General features: G+C 27.7%; 2 protein-coding genes across 4 annotated transcripts; one reads left to right on the top strand and one right to left on the bottom strand.

The window, feature by feature from the left end:
* The first annotated feature begins 1,741 nt into the window (after positions 1-1,741).
* On the top strand, positions 1,742-7,978 carry Su(var)2-10 (E3 SUMO-protein ligase Su(var)2-10). The gene is made up of 8 exons (XM_074259440.1): positions 1,742-1,951; positions 2,564-2,730; positions 2,807-2,905; positions 4,473-4,653; positions 5,627-6,019; positions 6,105-6,345; positions 7,075-7,485; positions 7,574-7,978. Exons 1-8 carry the CDS (start codon positions 1,928-1,930, stop codon positions 7,777-7,779), a joined length of 1,722 nt encoding a protein of 573 aa, XP_074115541.1. The 5' UTR covers positions 1,742-1,927; the 3' UTR covers positions 7,780-7,978.
* Positions 7,979-10,166: 2,188 nt separating this feature from the next.
* Positions 10,167-20,481, bottom strand: Cad96cb (protocadherin Fat 4-like Cad96Ca). 3 transcript variants are annotated; one of them, XM_074259261.1, is made up of 18 exons: positions 20,194-20,481; positions 20,006-20,119; positions 19,643-19,929; positions 19,351-19,443; positions 17,528-17,635; positions 17,346-17,447; positions 15,798-15,923; positions 15,510-15,707; positions 15,350-15,437; positions 14,117-14,226; positions 13,802-13,948; positions 13,096-13,210; positions 12,228-12,297; positions 12,041-12,151; positions 11,072-11,245; positions 10,788-11,002; positions 10,449-10,717; positions 10,167-10,375 (listed from the first exon to the last, which is right to left on the bottom strand). In XM_074259261.1, exons 2-18 carry the CDS (start codon positions 20,070-20,072, stop codon positions 10,283-10,285), a joined length of 2,373 nt encoding a protein of 790 aa, XP_074115362.1. In that variant the 5' UTR covers positions 20,073-20,119; positions 20,194-20,481; the 3' UTR covers positions 10,167-10,282. The 3 variants fall into 3 exon arrangements, with proteins under 3 accessions (XP_074115362.1, XP_074115364.1, XP_074115363.1); XM_074259263.1 differs by lacking the exon at positions 13,802-13,948; XM_074259262.1 differs by lacking the exon at positions 20,194-20,481 and having other exon boundaries at positions 20,006-20,172.
* Between the last annotated feature and the right edge of the window lie 423 nt (positions 20,482-20,904).

Genomic DNA, 20,904 nt, shown 5'->3' with positions numbered 1-20,904 from the left:
AGGGGTCGATTCCAACTATTGGTTGATTTGACATGAATTGACCCAATTATATTTTACTATCAAGTCACAACAATAATAGTAATCCTGTTTTTTTCCTGTTGTTGCAACATAGCTGCCTCCTGTTGCTGCAACAATAAATTTTTTTCCGTGTAGGCGCTTAAAATTGCGGATGGCCTCCAGGGACAACCGTTTTCCTAATTTTTAATTTCCCGTTGAGAAAATTGAAAATTTTGAAAAATCGGGAAGCTATTGGTTTTATCCCGTTTTGCAAAAATTGAATTCTCATCAGATCTCGTCGTTCTGAGGTCCTTAAAAATTTTTCGTGAAGATGTCACTATGTCTGTATATTAGTGTTTTTTTTTTTTTTTAATTTATATAGGTAGGTCAAATACATACAAAATATAGTTATAATTCGATTCCAAATTTCATGATTCGTAAAGATATCCTATCGTGTGGATAACTTTTTTTTTTTAATTTTTCTATTTATTTAAAAAAATAGTGAACAATTAAAAATTTTTTTTCACAAAGTCAGTATTAATCAATTCAGAATTTCATGAATCGCTCAGATAACCTATCGACAAAAAATCAATCTTAAAATGTTAACTAACATTTTTTTTATATAAATAGAAAAAAATTTTTTTTTAAAAATGTTTTTCACACAATATGATATCTTCACGATTTAAGAAATTTGAAACCAAATCCTATCTACATTGTGGAAAGAAATTTTCAATCGTTAACTAACTATTCAATAACTTAATTTTATTTAATATCAAAATTTATTTGAGACGTGATGAGAAAAATAAAATTTTTGAAAATACATTTGTTACGGCCTAGCTGTAATAATGTCTTATCGAAAATCAGTTTTTATATTGCTTTTTAAGTTTACATGGAAAACTTGTTTTTAAAATTCTTCAAAAATGTATTTTCATTTCTTCTTTAAGAAGAGTCTAGCGACAACAATAGTACATAGTATGTAGTATATAGTATATACTATATAGTATGTAATATAACGAAAAGCATTAAATTACAATTAAATTTAGAGCTGAAAAATTTTATGAAATTATGAAAGTTTAAAACAATAATTATTATACTGTTAAGGTTTCATTATTTATTTTTAAGAAATCTCGATGCATATTGTCTCCTTAGTCCCATGTATAACCTAACTTTTTGTCACTGTTGAAAATTAAAATTCAACTACAGTAAATAGGAAACAGTTTAGTTTTTTCGTATAAAATTGTTCAAAATCGTCTAAACTTTCATATTTTCACAACTTTTTTAGTTATTAAATGAATAATAACTTCCCTAGGATCTCTTTTTTTGCGAGATTTGACTTGTACATCTACATACTACTTAAGTCAATAAGACTTCCTCTAAGTTCTTCTACATTTGACTCTCATAGTAAGATCCTCCTCAACTATAGAAATGTGGAGGGAAGAGTCACGTCTACTCACCATGTACCCTAAACTAACCTCATTGTGTCTTAACTTGTTCAAAAGTCACTAACAATTAAATAAATAAATAACGTATAGAATTTAGAAAGATTTTACTGATTTTACTGTACTACTTATTCAACAGTAAACAGCATGTATTTCAAAATGACCGCTCCCTATTATTAAATATGTCAGATAGAAAAGTAGTGCCACCTGTAAGCGACTAACAACTTTAGAGCCAACCAGAACGTTGGGACAATTTTTTTTCTCTAAATTACTATATTCATCGAGAATTTACAGATAAACTTTTATTTAATATACTTTTACCGAGAACCATAATACATATTTCATTTGTGATAATAATGTGATGTTCTACCCCTAAAAGGCCATAAAATGTAATGTGACGCTAAACTATTAACAGTGAATAATTATTTTTCAAGTAATCATTTTATTAGGGATTTTAAAAAACGGCATCCTCAAATAAGCAACTTACGAGGATGGCCGATACTGATGAATTGGAGGCAAGTATATGTATTAAATAAAATTACCTGTGAATAATTTTTGTTCAATAATCATGGAATTTTGCATAAAAATTCCTAATTTTTGTTGAAAGTTATTTGAATCTAAGATTTTTCTTTCTTAAGTGGTGAAAATAAAAAATGTTTATTGCAAATTGCAAATAGTTATAAATTATTAATTATATTAATTGCTGATAAGAAATATTGAAAAACTTTAGAATATCAACACCCAGTGTTTAAGTAGTTATATACTAATGATTGTGAATATTAAACAAATAATTATGTTAATTTTAAAATAAATGAATAATGTTGAATTAGTGTTTGATTTTGTAGAATTATTTAAAAAGTACAATAATGATGTGATCATTAAAATAAACATTAATTCTATATAATTATTGATAAGGTTAATGAGAGAATTTCTCAATTCATATGAGAATTTTTTGTTAAATATTTTATATATACATATATATATATATATATATATATATATATGTATATATATATATATATATATATATATATATATATATATATATATATATATATATATGTATGTATCCATGTATATATAAATGTATGTATTTACTGATTTATTAACATAATTTTATGTTACAGAATATGGTATTAAGTTTTCGGGTCTCTGAGCTTCAGATGCTTTTAGGTTTTGCTGGTAGAAATAAGTCTGGACGCAAAAACGAATTGCAAACACGTGCGTTAGAACTTTTGAGACTTAGATCTCACCCTGTGCAACTGAAAATTCGAGAATTATACAAAACAATACAGTAATAAAACTTGTAACTTACAGACAGTTATATTATTAACAAAAAGTCTTACATTTAATTTTTTGTCGTCTTATAGAGCTGATCAACTTGCAGCTCATCAAATGTATGGACAATCTGGGGCTGGTAATGAACCATCTATCGATCAAAACTTACATCAAAGATCGGATGATTCAAGGTAAAAATGTATTTAAATTTCAGTACTCCAAATATCACTTTCTATGATACTGGAACTAACAGACATCTAATTATTTATTAAATTTAAAGAGAAATATTTTCAAAAAATCACACAGCTTATTAAAATTTATTTGTGTGGAATCTTTTCTTCTATTTTTTTTTCATAAGAATTCACTTGTCAAATGTAATCAAAAACTGTCAAATGTCTGGTAATTTTTGCATCATTAATTTCTATAAGTTAATGTTAGTGGAACGTTAAATTTTACAATTTTTTTTTTTATCTATAATGTATTTGAAAATTAACAATTTCAAAATACTTAACATGTAGTTTCCTAACATTAACGTGGGTATCTAAGCTCGTTGGAATCAATTCTCTTAGCAGACCCAATTAAGATACGTTACAACCATGTCACTGTAGTTTCGGAGTAAATCGCAGAAAATTTAACAATTTGGTTCGAAACGAATGCGAATTCAGCAGCATTCATGATGAATATGTACATATATTAAATTATTACTATAAAAAAATTTTTTTATTTTTTACTAGACTTAAATAATATTTTAATAGCTCATTCGTCATTTTATGGTAAATTTGAGAAAGGAAAAGAAGAAAAGATAGAGAAACGGTACATTCAGTGGGAGTTTTTTTAGTAACAGAAATAATAATTAGGGCAACCCGGGCCGAGAATCGAAACGGGATCTTTTGGTTATGCGATAAGAGCTCTCCCAGTTAAGCTATCCAAAGAATTGGCCAATACTATTTTCCAGTCGCCTAATTTATACCTTATAAATAATTTAATTTTCGTACGTAAATATGTTTATGAAAAGATTTTAAAAATAATCGACCTTGTACGCGGAAAGAACAAGATAACACTGGATATCATCTCAGATTACACTCAGTGACATCTGTGGTGAAAGAAATTTTCAGATAGTGGCTGGTATAATCCAGATTATACTGGGTGATAACTGGATTATACTCATTGTAATCTGGATTACCTTAGCTACTACGTGAAAATTTTTTTCACTCAGTATAATCTGAGATGATATCCAGTTTCATCTTGTTCTTTCCGTGTAGACGACCCCTTGAAAATCTACTTATCGCAACGTTATTGAGCTTTTCAAATTTAAAACTCCGATAATTATTGAAAAACACTTCTTTCCACTTTTGACCTGTAATATTTTTTAAACACATCGAGTGATCCCCCAATGGTTTGCGAGGTTCGGCCGTTTTTTGGCACACAAGAATATGAGATTAAAAAAGATGATCTGTTAAAAATTCGCAAGGTGCTTAAAAAAAAAAGTTTTTAAAAATTTCTAAACTTTGACATCTTACAAACGAAATAAACAGTTTTGATTTGTCATGTTTTTTATTTTTTCATATAGGAACTAACTCTGGTAGACTTTATTTTTTTAGATTCTTAATATTTTAACACTATTAGATTTTTTTTGCCAAGTACAGATATCCTATCCTCCTCATTTTTCTATATAGTATTTTACTGTACACAAACTGAAAGTATTTGTTCATACAGTATATTTATTTGAACAATTTAATATCAAATCGTCAATCCTAGACAACCTCATACCCGAGCGTGGCCTCGAACGCAATCAAGATCAAGTCAACAGCAACCATCACCTACATCCCTTTCATCTAAAGAGCTACCCCCAGCTCATCAAGCTTCGATGCCACAATCGCAAGTTACTAGATCTGCGACAGCATATCAACCCACAACATATAATAATGTAACAGCACAGGTAAATTTTTTTTTATAATATATTAATTTGTAGCATTAAAAGTGTTGATGACTTGAAAAAATTAAGATTAATCCAAGAGATAGAGATTATAATAATCTAATGATTGATCATACTAAGTAATTAATCAATTGGTTATTAATTATTCCAGATTTCTATATTTATGATTAAATTCTCTTGTGTATCATTTTAACACCGTTTACAATTTTATTTTCCATTTCATTTAACAAAGTGGTTTTCTTGGAGAATAAAGCTGATTAAAGGCGCGCAGTAGCCTATCGGATCCGGCCCTTGCTTTCCAAAATGCATTGAACCGGGTTCAAGTCCGACGTACACCAATGAATATTTTCAATATTTAAGTGTATTATTCTGCTGAGCCCAAAAAAAAGTTAAAAACGAGTTCCAATCTCAAAAGTTCCCCCCTAGTAAGTTGCTCATGACCTTAGTAGTTTATGCGACTTTAAATAAAACAAAAAAAAAAACAGCTGATTAGTTCTTGAAATTGAACAGTACAGTCGTGTAGAAATTTTTCGAAAAAAAAAAACATGTTTTTATTTTATTTTTCCAAATCAAGCAAATCAACTCACTTCAAATTGTCAAAAACTTTGAATTCAGTAGGCTATGTAATGTTACAAACTGCATGATACTTTAGTTTTCCAATCATTTATATGAGCTATTGAATATTATTTTCATCAAGAATTGTTAACTTTTTAAAAGTTCAAAATTGTTTACAATCACAGCTCCAATTTGTTTTGACTATCAAAAATTAAAAAATTAATGATTAAATTTTGTTTGAACCAGATATTTTTTTTCTTGTAGTTTAAGTCGGAATAATAAAAAAACGTTAACTATTAACTATCGAAAAATTGACGTTTTTAAATTATCAATTCTAAAAATTGACGATCATTTTTTTTCATCGAAGTAATGTCTATATTCATCTTGATATAATTTTTTAAAATTAATTTTTATTTTTCAGCGTTCTAATACGAGTGTATATCAACCGTATCCCTATCCATCAAAAGTACTTCCACCTACACTACAAATTCAACAATCCAGCCAATATCCTATTCATCCAGATGTTAGACTGAAAAAGCTACCATTCTATGATTTATCAGGAGAGCTATTAAAACCCTCAAGTTTAATGCCACAAGGCTCGATAAGAATTCAAGAAAATACATTCCTTTTCCATTTAACTCCACAACAAGCCAATGATATTGCCAATTCAAGAGATTGTCGAGCCGGTAGTAGAATGGATTACACAGTTCAAGTACAAATGCGATTTTGCTTACAAGAAACTTCATGTGAGCAAGAAGACTACTTTCCACCAGGCGTTGGTGTTAAAGTTAATGGCAAAATCTGCCCGTTACCGGTATTTTCAACATAAATTTACTATCAATAATTGCAAAGCATGTTTTTTGAATTTATTTTTATAAATGTGTTTTTAATTTATCTAGAATCCAATACCTACAAACAAATCAGGAGTTGAGCCTAAACGTCCACCCCGCCCTGTTAACATAAGTCCACTAGTGAAATTATCACCTACTGTCGGAAACCAAATTCAAATAACTTGGTCAGCTGATTATGGAAGAAGATATGCAGTGGCTGTTTATCTTGTCCGAAAATTGACCAGTTCAGAATTATTAAACCGATTAAAGACCAAAGGAGCTCGACATTCCGATTATACTCGAGGATTAAGTAACTATTTATTATTATATATAGATACAAACTGATATTTTTCAACTTCGCTGAACGTTTGATAAAGTTAAGTTATACACTAGTAGTATTGAATTTGAAAAAGATACTTGAACACAATCTTGGTAAAAAAATGGAACATTTTTGAACAAGATAGTTTATCAAGATTTTTTGTCCAGACTAGCGGCAGAATTGGACAATATTCTTGAACAGAATTTTGAGCAATACTTCTAGTCTGGTCAAATCTGATTGCCGATTCTGAAGCCAGACTTCCAAATTCTTAGTCAAGACGTTTGACAGACTTGCGTGAGGATCGCAAAAGATTACGCGTGCACACCCCTTCTCTTTTTGATAATAAGGAATATGATAGTAGAAACATGAAATTTATTGTCATATTCACGTTCAAGCCTAGCCCAAAAACCTTTGATGATTCTCAAGCAAAACTCTTGAGCTAAAATTTTCTAATTCTAAGCCAGACTTCACAAAGCCTGTCCTGAAATGCTACTAGGGAAAAATCTAAACTTCAAATTTGATCAGTATATTTCTTATCTAGAAAGATTTTTACTATAATGAGCATTGTAAAATTTATACACTGGTTTTTAAGAGTATTGAAAAAAAAATAGATATAAAAACTCATTAATTCATTTGTTTTTGTAAAATCAAGAATTTCGCACTAGATAAATAAAAACAATCAATTATTTCTTCAGATCTAACCAAAAATTTAATTTTTAGTTAAAGAGAAATTGAATGAAGATGCAGACAGTGAAATTGCAACAACTTCTTTGCGTGTTTCACTTGCCTGTCCTCTTGGAAAAATGAGAATGAGCACGCCATGTCGTTCTTCTACTTGTTCACATCTGCAATGTTTTGATGCATCATTATTCTTACAAATGAATGAACGTAAACCAACGTGGAACTGCCCAGTTTGTGACAAACCTGCACTCTATGATAATTTAGTTATTGATGGATATTTCCAAGAAGTGCTTTTATCTAATAAATTATTAGCTGACGTCAATGAAATACAATTGTTACAAGATGGGTCATGGGAAAATCTTGTATCTAAAAAGGATCGAGATAAAGAAAAGAGTGATAAGTCTGACACCAAGTCTCGTCCAAAAATTGATGTAGATACAGTTGATTTAGGTAAAGTGAAGAAACTTAATCTCATAGACTTTATTGTGCTCTTTGTGCTTATTAATATATTATTTATAAATTCTTATTTTCATTTTAGATGAAGGAAATGTGGCTTCGACGCCCGAAAAGAAGAGTGCTCCAGTAATCGATTTGATTTCAAGTGACGAAGATGATGACGACAATGATTATAAAGCCTCTAGTAAGAAAGGTGCTACTCTTTTACCTAAAAAAAGTCAATCAAATCACAGTGCGATTAGTAGCACCAGTGAATCTCCAGAACTTATGATTATTGATTTAGAGTAACCTTCATTCTTTTTAATGGTAACTTTTTTTATTAAATTGGATTAATTTATCTTTGTAAAATGGATTGTCAGTTACAATTCAAATAAATACTTTTATGTTTGTAATTATTCAATCATCAAAGTATCATCATAAACAAACGTTATTTTCTATTTTTCAAATGTATTTTTATTTTATTTTAATGAATGAAATGTCCACGTGACTATCATTATTGTATAATTCATTTTAGAAATTATCCCTAAACTATAAGAGTAAAAATTCAATTAAACTGCTTATTTTCGATAATTTTTCAATATACTTTACTTTAAATAACGTTATTTAAGTAAATTTGCACATTATTCGCATACTATAAATAATATGCAATACTATTTTAATGAAATATTGGCAATGAGCCATTCATATGTATCATGGTTTTGATTAAAAATAAATTTTATAAGATAAAACGTATCGTATGACACCATGTATTTTTATTTTTGTTTTATTGCACGCCTCCAAGCGAAGCCTTTGAGTAGTGCTTTACTCTCACTCTGTCAAGGTCAAGCCATTATCTCGGCTTAAATTACTTTTATCCAATCTTTTTTGCACTTTGAGTATTAAATGAGTTGACAAATATAAACAAAAACACTTTTTTATGACAGTAGATACTTAGAAAAACACTATTTTTTCTAGATAACATAAAAAAAAAAACGTTTTGAAAAAATATTACGATGAACTTCCAAAAAACTTCACTTTTTGAGTCCATTTTTCTTTCATTCACTTCAGTTTTATTTTGAGTAATTTGAAACCTGTTAAAAAATTTCCGTCTAATTCAATGTAATTTAATTAAAAAATGAATAAATTCATTAATAGTGAATAGTCTTTTTTGTCTATATGTATAAAAAATAGTTCAATCTTTGGCCACATTAGGGCGCTTCTGATCATTTCAGTTTTAACTTTGCTAGAATTTAATTTGCGCGCGCCTAACTATAGACTTTGCATATATTTTCATGCTTATGATATATTCAACCAATCACATCACGAATAAATTGGTTTCTCATACATTTCATCTCCATTTTAATATTACTAGAATTTAAATTTGCGCGCGCCTCATATTTGTTTGATATATTTATGTGTCGTTTATGTATATTATATTCACTTTCAACCAATCATAATGAGAAGTTATTTTCAACCAATCATATCACGAATAAATTGGTTTCACATACATTTCATCTCTATTTTAATATTAAGACTAGAATTCAAATTTTCGCGCGCAAGCGCGCGCCTGAGTTTAGGATTTACATATATTTTCATGCTTATAATATATTTGACTAATCGCGTTACGAATAGTTTGCTTAACCAATCACATCACGAATAAATTGGTTTCACATACATTTCATCTTAATTTTATATTAAGGATAAGAGAAAGATAACTAGAATTCAAATTTGCGCGCGCATGAATTTAGGATTTGCATATATTTTTATGCTTTGATATATTTGACCAATCAGGTTACGAATAGTTTGCTTACATGATATATTTTCATATTTTTGATCTAAATTATAAAAGTGGATTTTAATATTAAGATTTCATCTCTATTTTAATATTAAGATTTTATTTTTTTGTGTGATGAATGAGCGTTGAGACGTGCATTTTTAGATTTTCCAAACTTTTTTTTATTTTACAGCTGATGCTAACCTCTTCTTTGCTCATTTTTTGTTTTTATATGTAATTTTACGTTTTTAATAATGTATAGAAAACTTGATTTCAAAGATTTTTTTTGTTTCGTTTCTTTATCGACTCAAATATTTTATTAACCCCAATAATCCTAGAAATATCTCTTATTATTTATTAACTGTCAACAAAGATTCTTCAACAATTAAATCTGAAGGCAATTTGAATCAAACGGAACGGCAAGTTTTACCCAGATTCTAATTAGATAGATTCCCGATTACACAGAACATCTTTCACTCAGATCCCGATTACGCAAAAATATGTGTAAAACTAGAAGTTCATTTGTGCGCGCAAGCGCGTGCTTGAATATACAGTTTGCATATATTTTCATGCTTATGATATATTTGACCAATCATATTATGAATAGTTTGCAACATATTCTTCATCTTATAGGAATTATCTTATTTTTCATTTTATTATAGGAATAATTCATTTATGACGTCCCTTTGAATTATTCGAACGCATGCGCACAGTCTTGGAACTATTCGAGCACATGCGCACAGCAAGTTCCAAAACACTACAAAACATGAAGGGTAGAGTTCCTAAAATATAATTTTCAACTATTTCATTCATTAATGTGAGTCATTGATATTTTTTTCACTAGGTCAAAACTGTGTTTGATAAAAACAACAATTACTTAGGTTTAAGATAAGAAAGAAAAATAATAATTTTTTGTAAAAAACTGAATTTATGGAAACTTAATAAATAGTAACATTAATATGAATCTTGACATTTTTTAATTAAAAAAAAGTTTTTGGTTTAATAAAAATTATTAATTTATGTTATCATTAAACTATTTTAAAAATAAACTGTAAGATTTAATTTATCAGGTGCTTGATAGTTATTTTCACTTCGTTGCTCTGCTTTATCGTCAGCATCTTTATCCGCAATCTAAAAAAAAAAAAAAAATACGTTTAAAGTGTATTATTTATAAGAACTTAGTGAAAAATAAAAAATAATATACCCTGTCATCATTCCAAGATAATTTTTTTACATGTCTCGAAAAATCTTCTGCTGGCCAAACAGGAATTAATGAGTCAGGCGGGTCAGCTGAGTAATTTGAAGAATCTTGCGACAGAGTGTCAATGTTGACTTTTGCACTTAAGTCATTCATATTTTGTACTAAACCACCAATATTGGGAATATTTGACGTTGCTGATAATGAAGGTGGGACTGGTAACGGAGCAACTTTGTGTCTATTATATCCGGGTATATGACGCGTCGATAATGCACCTGTAATAAAAATAAAATACCTGTATAGAATTGAAATCAATTCAAATAATGATTTCATTCAAATTTTTACCTTCAGCATTATATAAGCTTTCATTATCTTTTCCAAAAACTGGATTGCTAACATTTTTATTTCTTGAACGGTGCTTTTTTTTTGCATCTGATGAATCGTTAATAACATTCGCCCCTAAAACTTGAGGACTGGGATTTAAAGCGGAAGGTACTGATGATTTATCTCTGTATCCTGTTCCAATTGAACTCACTAATCCTTCATTTTTTGGATGTTTACTATAAAAAAAATATTTAAAGTTATTCCTTTTCACTTGTACAATTTTTATAATTATTAGTTTGACTTACTGTTTATAAATATATAAAATAAGAATTAATATAACTATGCCAAGTAAACCCAGTACTACTCCAAAAGCAGCTATAAGAAAAATACTGCTACTAATCCATGGTGGAGAAGCACGTGCGGCAATTGGGCTGGATCGCGTGTTAGGTAAGTGTACAATTAACGGAATCATACTAGTCCTGTAAATGAATAAAAAGTAATGTTACAGTAATTTTTTATACATCATAAACATGGAAGAATAAAATAAAAATCCCCAGTTATTTACACTTGAAAGATTTTAACAAAATACTAATAGGAGAAAAATATAAATAATTGACTAATATACAATTTATTTGTTCATGTCTCATCATCTACGAAATATTATAAATTTCTTAAATATGAATAATCATTAATTATTAGTTGGGTATGAATTAAAACTACGAAAAATAGCCTAATTGAAAATTATTTTCTGTGAATAGTGACTCATCTACTGACTTGTCATGGAAGAAGATGTTTATTGTTTTTTTTTTTTTTTTTATTAATGTTATTTTCGAATTATATGGCTAAGCTGATAAAACTATACAGAAAAAAATGATTTCTTATAACTGATAAGTAATACTACAATTATTTAAAAATATCGTTTTAAATAGTAAAATAATGATTTATAAATTTAACTGTATTGATATTTATCATTTAAATATTAAAATTAAAAATGTATATTTTGTTTATTTTCAGAAAGTTACTGTTCTAAACAATAAAAATTATTAAGTGATTATAGTATTTTACCAATTGGGTAAAAAAATAGTTTTTAATTTTTTTTCCGTGTACTCTGATTTTTCAAATTATTCGAATATTTAAAAATCAAAGAAGGTAAATTGGATTTTTTATTAGAAAATTAATTTTCTTTGTATATGTCTGTACAGTATCATAGAGGAATAGAGCAACGGAATAGTGTCGAAAACTGGTACTTTTACCCTGAACAGTGATAACATTACCGTGGCGGTTTTCCAGAATCGGTTGCAACAGCCACCAAACGAGCTAATGTACCGTTGAATGGCCCAGAAGATATTAAAATAAGCTCACCATTTTCTCGGATATGAAAAGATCTAGAAATTTATAAATCCAAAAAAGTTATTTAAAAGTTTGAAAATCATAATTATTAAAACTACTTAGTATAAATACCGAGCATCAGGTCCTCTTAACGACAGTGTAACTTTATCACCCCTATCACCGTCAGCCGCTTCAACTCTTCCTGTAAGTGAATAATTATTTTAATTAAAGATCTAAAATACTTCTAGTAATTCCATTGATATCATGTCATTCTTCAAGCTCAAAAATCTGACAATTACTTAAAAGACACTATTTTTTAATATTATACTGTGGTGTCTCTTAAATGAATCGACTAATCGAGATGAAGTTTACGATATTCAATCGATTTTTTTGAGCACAGAAACTTAAAATTATTTTAAAGAAATTTTTTTTTTAATTTTTGAATCGCGATATGTTCTCAATGAATCAATCGATTTTAATGCAATTTGTGATATGTACACTAAAAAAAAAAATTTACTTGAATTAAGAGAAAAATTCTTGAACGAAGAAAATAATTTTGAAGAGTTTCATTGTCTTGAATCAAGACAAAAAATTCTTGAACTAAGTAAAATTTACTTAAATCAAGAAAAATTTCTTAGTTTAAAAATTTTTCTACTCAAATCAAGAAAATGAAATTCTTCAAAATTATTTACTTGATTCAAGTAAATTTTTTTTTTCTTTGTGTTGTTATTTTCTGAGAACAAGAACTCATTAAAATTCGGAGTTAGTTGAACTGAAAATAGTAATTTTGAAAAATTTTTAAATTTTCAACTATCTTAACGGAAAGTTTTTTAGATGATATATTTGAATTTCAGTGTTTTCCTTGTTGCTGGGTGACCAGATTTTTTTCCACGACATTATCATGTTATAATTCGATTTTTCTCATTTATATTTTTTTAAGTCATTAAATTACTTTTGATGATCACTCTAGGGCTAAATGATAATTGTTTATTATACTTACCGACAATAGATCCTTCCCGGAGAGTACGAGTATGGAATTCATATCTTGGGTGACGAAATCTTGGTTCCCACTCATTAATATCTTCCACTGATACATGTACCCGTGCTGAATCATTCTATAATAGCAGTTGAAAATTTTGTCGTTAAATTTTTTTAATTTTATTTTTTACACACTTATGAAATGATTAATTTTGAAAAAATATATATAATATTAAGTTAGATAGTTAAAAACTTTTTTTCACTTGGATATTTTTTAAAATGTTTATTTTCTAAACGAAGAAATTCAGGAAAAGAAAGAAAATTTCAAATACCAATTTATCTATCCATATTAAAAAAAAAAAAAGCTTTTGCATTTAATCAATGATTAATTCAAACCCATTTTACATTGACCTCAATAAATCTCGTTCGAAATGAAAAATATTAATTTTACGCAAATCTTCATCTAAAAACGTAATTTATAGTACGGTTATTGCGAAAATGATCCCAAATGAAACACTATTTATATTCTTGGAACGATTTCGAACTCTATTAATCGTCAGTTAATGGAAAGATTCATTTCGATGATTTAGTTATAGAAGATTTTATATTTTAATAACGGTCACATATATTTTTTTCGGAATATTTTTTAAGAAGTTGAATTTTTCTAAAAATCGTACTAAAAATATAGATAAAAATATTTTTATACTTATTTACGTGTATATACACACATTAATACCATCTGTTACATGGATCACAAAATTATGGTGAATTTTTTTTTCATAATCCAATGTCTTGTTAAGAATTATTTCTCCCGCAGAAGAAACAATAAATTTGTCTTTGGTATAGTCTGAACTTTCCACCCAAAATCTTAAATTCTAAAACAATTTAATATACAATTTATTAGTCACCAAAATTGACTATGCTTCAGATTTTAATTAGACGCATTCGCTCCACACGCATCTAATAATGATTAAATAGTCTAAAACTACAATCTTGTAATCAGTGCGGTTGGATAGATGAAAATATATGAATTGTTCGCTTACAGTGTCTATTTTGTTGAGACCAGTAGAGAGAATAACACTACCAGATGGTGTATTTTCTGGAACGTTTATTGTAAAGTCTTTGAGGAGAAATTTTATTGGCGTCTCTTCACCTGTTTTCGTATAAAAAGAGAATGCTTAATTAAAATTTATAATCATTAAATTAAACAATTAGAAATGCAATGAACACAAAAGATTAGATCACAAATGTTGTTAGAAATGAGGTGGATCTGTTTTTGACCATCCTACTCTTTACATTGTTCGAAAGTTCACTTCTACAATTTTTATTCAATTTCAAAGAGAAATTTACAATAAATTTCTGGTCTGGTGCAGACATAAATTTCAAAATTTTTGAAGCTCAACAGCAATTCAAAAATTACAAGTACCTCGAATGAATTCTTTTATAAAAATAACTATCTTCATGAAAGAGTAACCAAAATCTTTTTTATTTTATGAGACAGTTTAAAATTTGTTTTAAATATATTTATTTTGATAAACAAATTTTCGGATATAGTCGTTGGCTTCAAATTATGTAAATACTAAATTTTTAAATTGACATTGATTTCTAAAATTAAAAGGTTTACGCATTTTATTAATTTAAATCTGTCAATAAACTACTCATAGTTCTATCGGTATAATAGAAGTAAAATAAATGGATTATGCCCATAAATGAAATCAAAATAGTGTAGTGACTAATAACATACAAGGGGAAGGGGTCGTTTAAATCACTTTACAATCATAGGAGTGGGGAGGAGGCATATCAAACGTGATGGTAGAAGTTAAAAAGACGTAACAGAGCGTGATAAAGGGGAAAACAGGGGAGTTCAAAAAATCGATATTTTTCGTGAGGTAATGGTTGAAAAGTTCCTCAATCAAAATTAACAAGATCTAATTACCACTTTAAATTAATAACTTTCAAACAGACAATAATTTCATTAAAAAATGATAAAAGTCGACTAATTGACTTTTCAAAAAAAGATGTTTTAGTCATTTCAATTTTTCCACATTTAACAAAATTCATTAGTTTAAAAATAATTTTTTTTGTGTTATTAAAATGAAGAGTAAAAAATTTTTTAATTAGCCTAATATGTTACATATGTTACAAAAACATATGTTAAGAAAAATATATGTAAAAAATAAATGTCATGGTTATATTAATTAATTACTTATACTTTGTTAGTTCTAAGCCATTTAAATTTAGCTTATAAGTCAAAAATATTATTTTATTTTTTGTACCTGCAGTAGGAATTGCATTTAGGCTATTTTCTTTTGATATTATAACGGTTGCTAAGCTAAATCTGTCTGGATTATCTATTTGTATTGCCTGAAAAGTAAAAATTGCATTATGTTATTTTTTTTTTTTTTTTTACGTTTTATTTAAATGCGATAGTTTCACCTTGATGACTATGGTGGTTGGTGTAAGTAATTCCCGATCTTTTAATCTTCGTATTAAAGTAATTTCAGCAGTTTGAGAATCTAAATGTAAAAACGGCAGCATACCATTCTGAACTGTATATTTGATGGGTGCATTGATGCCAATATCTTGATCTATAGCCTTAATTGGCACAGGTTCTACAGGCAGAATTATTTTCTCCTAAAATCATTAAATAAAATAATCTTATTTTGTTGTCCTTTTTGAAGGTGTTAAATTAAAGAAGAAAATTTATTTTATTGAAAATTATACATCGTTAGTTTCATCAGGTATAACAATTCTATATTGATCGTGACTAAAGACAGGATTTTGGTCATCTGCATCAATAACGTTTACTGTCAACGTTGTAACAGAGGATTGAGGCGGGTTTCCTTGATCCTAAAAAAAAAAATTTTCTTACTGGTACAATAAACTCTAACTTAAATCAGTGAGGAGAGAATAGCTTTAATACAAAATTTTTTGAACCTGGCTAAAAGAAGTACAGACTTTTGTTTAGAATTAAACAAATTACAAAGTACATGGGTCTCTTCACCAGATAAAATCATTATGACGGAGTGACCCCAGCTGATCCATTCAAATTTTGTGACAATTTTATAAATTAGATAAAAAATTGCTCTGAAAATTTGAGCTCTTAACATTAAAGCGCTTTGAAGTAATGACTTTTTCGACTTCACTATTTATTTTTATTTTTTCGATAGTTTTTGGTGAACAAGAATAATTCTAAAACGAATACAAACATCACCCTTTTTTATGCAAAATTTTAAAAATACGATCAAAGTTGAGAACATCATTTAATTAGCCTTACGATATTTTGACGTTTTTCTAAATTCTAAGAACTTTTTAGACAAAATGAAATTTTTGTGACATGCGTATTTTTTTCGAGTACAAATAAATAAAGTGTGTTAGCATTATATGTATTAACTTTTTATGATAATACTGAATTTTTTCAATAAATTAACATTTATTTACACTGAACATTTGATCAAATCTTAATTTTTGATTTCGCAAAATTCATATTTCACAAGTGTTATCTATTTATTTATTTTATATTTCCAGATGTACAATTTTACAAATCAGAACACATTCCTTTCCCATTAAATCTAAATAAATAAACATATATTATTTAACAAGTAATTGATTACTTTGAAATTAAGAGAAAATGATGCAATAATTAGTAGTGTGCATAATTTTTTTAAAAAGTTGTTTTATATCGAAAATAATATCTTTCTGACTAAATGTCGACTAAAAAACATTGTTGAAAGATTCATTTTCTTCGCAAAAAAATGATTGAAAAAATAATATAAATTAAAAAAAAAAATTAATTTAATTTTTTATATAAGTAACTTTTATACAAGCAATAAAAAAAAAAACCAAACAAAAAATAAAAAATAAAATAAAAATGGACTCCAATTTTTCACAAAATTTGAAGATCAGTGAAGTGACCCCGTAAAAAGATAGTATTTAGTACATGAAAACAATTAATTTGATTCAATACCAAAATTCTTGAACCAAGAAAAGTATTTTTAAGAGTTTCATCGACTAGAAAAAAGATGAAAAGCTCTTGAATCAAGTAAAAGTTACTCAAACCAAGAAAAATTTCTTAATTTTAAAAATTTTTTTTTTTTGATTAAAGACGGTAAAACTTTTTATAATGATTATCTTGGTTCAAGAATTTTTCAGCATAGAATGATCCTTATATACTTGAGCATTGCAAACAATACGTTTGATTGTATAAAAGAAAATTTATAAAAATATCACATTTTATTTCAAATCCCTTAATGATAATAATTTACTAATTACCTGGGCACGAATAGTAACAGAAAAATTCTGCAAAGTTTCATAATCCAGTGGTTTTTTAAGCACAAGTGTTCCTTCAAGAGCATTTATAAAAAAAAAATAATCCTAAAAGTAGTTTTGTTATGAGTATTTCAGACATAAAATTCTTAGATAATAATTGTAATAGAAATTGATGTAATAATTACAGAATATGGGCCTGGAAGAACAGCGTATTGAACAGTCGAATAAGGTCCGGGCTGATCTAAGTCCACAGCTCGTACTCCTTGCAACACTCTAGTACCCACAACAGTGACCTTAATCGGATATATAAATATTTTAATTACAATAAAATACAATAATACTTAAAAAGAACATCTTACTAATTTAATCAGCATTTAATAATTTTAATCAGCAAAACAAAATAATTTAGAAGAATACAACTTTGTTGATAGCCTGTCGAGACAATTGAATTCATCCGATGGCTAACCGATCAACGATTGGTAATAGTTAGTTGAATGTTATAAAATTATCAGCAATGAATCATGCTTTTTTAGATCCTATATTTTTCAGTATTTTAAAATTTTAAAATCGATTTTATACAGTTGATTTTATATTTTTTCGTTTTAAATTCCGTGTAATCCAGAGCAAAAGAAAATTGAATAAATAAAATTTCAAGTGTGTCATACTTCGAAACTCATATAAAAACTATATTGATTCGATAAAAATATTCTTGATTCTAGGAAATTATTTTAAAGACAATCGGTTGTATCGTGTCAAGAATTTTTGTTTTGAGTTCTAACTTCTTGTATATTCACCAGATATAATCTGGCAATATAAATAAAATTGTATATGATTGCATAAAAAATGATAGCAATGACATAATAATAAAAGAGGAAAAAGAGAAAGACAAACAAAAATAAGAAAAAAATAAGAATGAAGAAAGATTAGACTACAGTGAAGCATTAAAGTTTACGGTGAAGTATTTGATATAACTTTACAACAAACAGAATTTTCAAAATATTTTTTAATCATAAAAATAAATTGCGTTTAATATACGATTTGTTGACCATTAATAAATATTTATTAAATCATCTAATATTAAAAAATCCTTCATTAACAGTTAATAAAGATTATCAAATATCAACAAATTCTTATATCAATTTATATTAACAGATTGAAGAAGAAAGAATTTAAATGAGACTCACGTAATTAAGACAAACTAAAATTGACGATTGTTCTCGTAAATGAATAGTAAGTGCTTGACTATCAAATTTTCTATCATTCTCTGTACAATGCCTACTCTTTTTGAAAACCATCAGTGGTCAGTGTACCCAAGTTTTACTGTATGTATTTTTTTTTAATTTTAAGTATAAAGAAAGCACTTGCAACATCCAAGTAAGCAATTAGAATTATTACACTTGTAAAAGGTTTTCCGTGCTTAAAGTTACATTGTATGAACATAATATTTACATTTACATAAATGTAACTGTTCAAGAATTATTATCATTAGAAAATGGTCTAAAGGTAATTTCCTCTTGTTCTATTCAAATCATAGTTTGATAACGATTTACTCATATCTTACTAACATCAGAAAGAAGAAGTTTATTATAACGGTAAAAGCCGGTGAGTGCTTATAACTAAAACTCTTGTTCATTAAAATCAAGTGGGACGGTGAGGTGAGCGCGGGTGTTACGCGTATTGAGTGTAGCTATACTAGGACTATTGTCTGGTCAGTGCCACACTAACACAGCGGATGCGCACTATCATCACTAACTCTATACTTGTTGGTTGTTCAAGTTACGCTTTGCTGCATTTCATGCATTAATGGCTCAACAATGAAAGTTGCAAAGATACCGAATAAATTATCTTTTAACTTCTTTCAAGAAAACTTCTGGTTTTAAATTTTCGTCTTTTGGTTTTTAATAAATTTCATCTATTTCTTCTTATAAGTAGTTGCTTCTAACGATATGTATATAAAAAATAAAGAATAAAAAATAATCTATGAACTATTCAATTTTATTTTACTTACTTCAGAAATATTTAAAATATATGGAGCGTTGATAAACTGGGGTGTATTATCATTAGCATCAGTAACTCTTATATTTACCGGAATTGGAAAGGCCTGTGCAATCAAATTCAATAGTTAGTAATGGTCCATTTCATTTATACAATATTTAATAATAGTAATTTACTTGTAAAAATGAATATTTTCGCAAGCATAAATTTTAGAAAGTATTAGAGAGTTTTTTTGTATTTTCAGGATTTAGAAACAACTTTTGACTTATAGATTACAAATAAAATAATAAAAATAATGAACTTACGGGATCCAAAGTATGCCGTCTTTCGCAAATAACAGTAATATAAACACTAGCAGGACCATCAATTCCTTCTTTATCAAGAGCTTTAACGAGAGTTAAATTTCTAGAATTAGGTAATATTGTTACCGGACTATCATGTTCTTGGAGTCTAAGTTCAATATCGCCGCTAATACTTGGATCCCCAAGTACGCCGAGTACTCCTATGGTTTCACCAACACTTTTGTCTTCGCTAACAAAAAGATGGGAAGCTGATGCTCCATTTTCCAAAAAGCATCTTGTATCTCTGATTACTTTAATAAAAATAGTAAAATAATGATCAAAGGTGTTACGGAAACAAAAATAAAATTAAATAAATCAGTTACTTACTTTGCCCATAAGTCAAGTGTAATAGAAACAATAAAATGAACAATATTTTCATCATTTTATTTTCCATATTAGTTGAAAATAGTTACGAATCCTATTTATGTTTTCCTCCACCATCTACAAAATAATTTTTGGTTTTCAAATAATTATTCGTCATTTCGAAATTTTATAGATTTTTTCTGTTCACTTACTACGAAAAAATAATCCGCAACCCAATTTTTTCACAATAACGATCTAAATTTAACCACACTGTTATTTTTTCTTTAAAAAAAGAGAAAACGATAAATTACAATTCACAAATTGCCACTATTTTTAAATATATAATTATTATTTTATTATTGATTACACAAATTACTTTCAACACTAAATCTACTGACAATTGTAACTTAAGTATCACCCAGATTTAAAAAGAAAAAAAATAGCGTCATAAAAGATTTGGTGAATGTCCGGTAAAACTGGCCGTAGGGCCGTAAAATGGTCTGCTTTCGAGACTTTAATACAAACAGAACCGAGCAGACACTCAGGAAGTGGACAGGTAAGGGGGGATAGTCTCCCCATTTATATGAACAGGTGTTCATAAACAGCGTCGCCGTACAACCATCATCCATCATGAACGAACTCACTCAATTTTATTTTTTAAATAAAAGGAAATGCCGCGACACATAATATAAAAATGATAAAAACTGTGTAAACTGTATAATATAAATTGACCTGCATTGCTTGAGAAATAGAACAAAGGATGTTTGTTTCACTTCAATTGTTTGCCAGGCCAATCTATACTTTCTCGACTAATCGCGATGCCAAAAATAAATTAACTTTAAAAACGATGCTGTTTATATGATAGCTAATTCAAATATTTTACGTCAATTTATTGTAGATTTTTGTGAAGAAGAAATTTTTTT

Source organism: Cotesia typhae, unplaced genomic scaffold (genome assembly GCF_013202065.1).
Source record: "Cotesia typhae breed Kobodo isofemale line unplaced genomic scaffold, CoteBio_Ctyphae contig_20, whole genome shotgun sequence".
NCBI lineage: Eukaryota > Metazoa > Arthropoda > Insecta > Hymenoptera > Braconidae > Cotesia > Cotesia typhae.
Note: the sequence above shows the minus strand (reverse complement) of the source record. Positions and strands in the feature narration are given on the sequence as shown.

What these genes read in the sequence shown, in the direction of transcription:
- Cad96cb (XM_074259261.1), bottom strand. Translation starts at nt 20,072, where the DNA reads ATGGAAAATAAAATGATGAAAATATTGTTCATTTTATTGTTTCTATTA. An exon ending in ACACTTGACTTATGGGCAAA is followed by an intron (nt 19,930 to 20,005) that starts GTAAGTAACTGA and finishes TTTTTATTAAAG; the next exon opens with TAATCAGAGATACAAGATGC. An exon ending in TATCTTGGAATGATGACAGG is followed by an intron (nt 10,376 to 10,448) that starts GTATATTATTTT and finishes TTTTTTTTTTAG; the next exon opens with ATTGCGGATAAAGATGCTGA.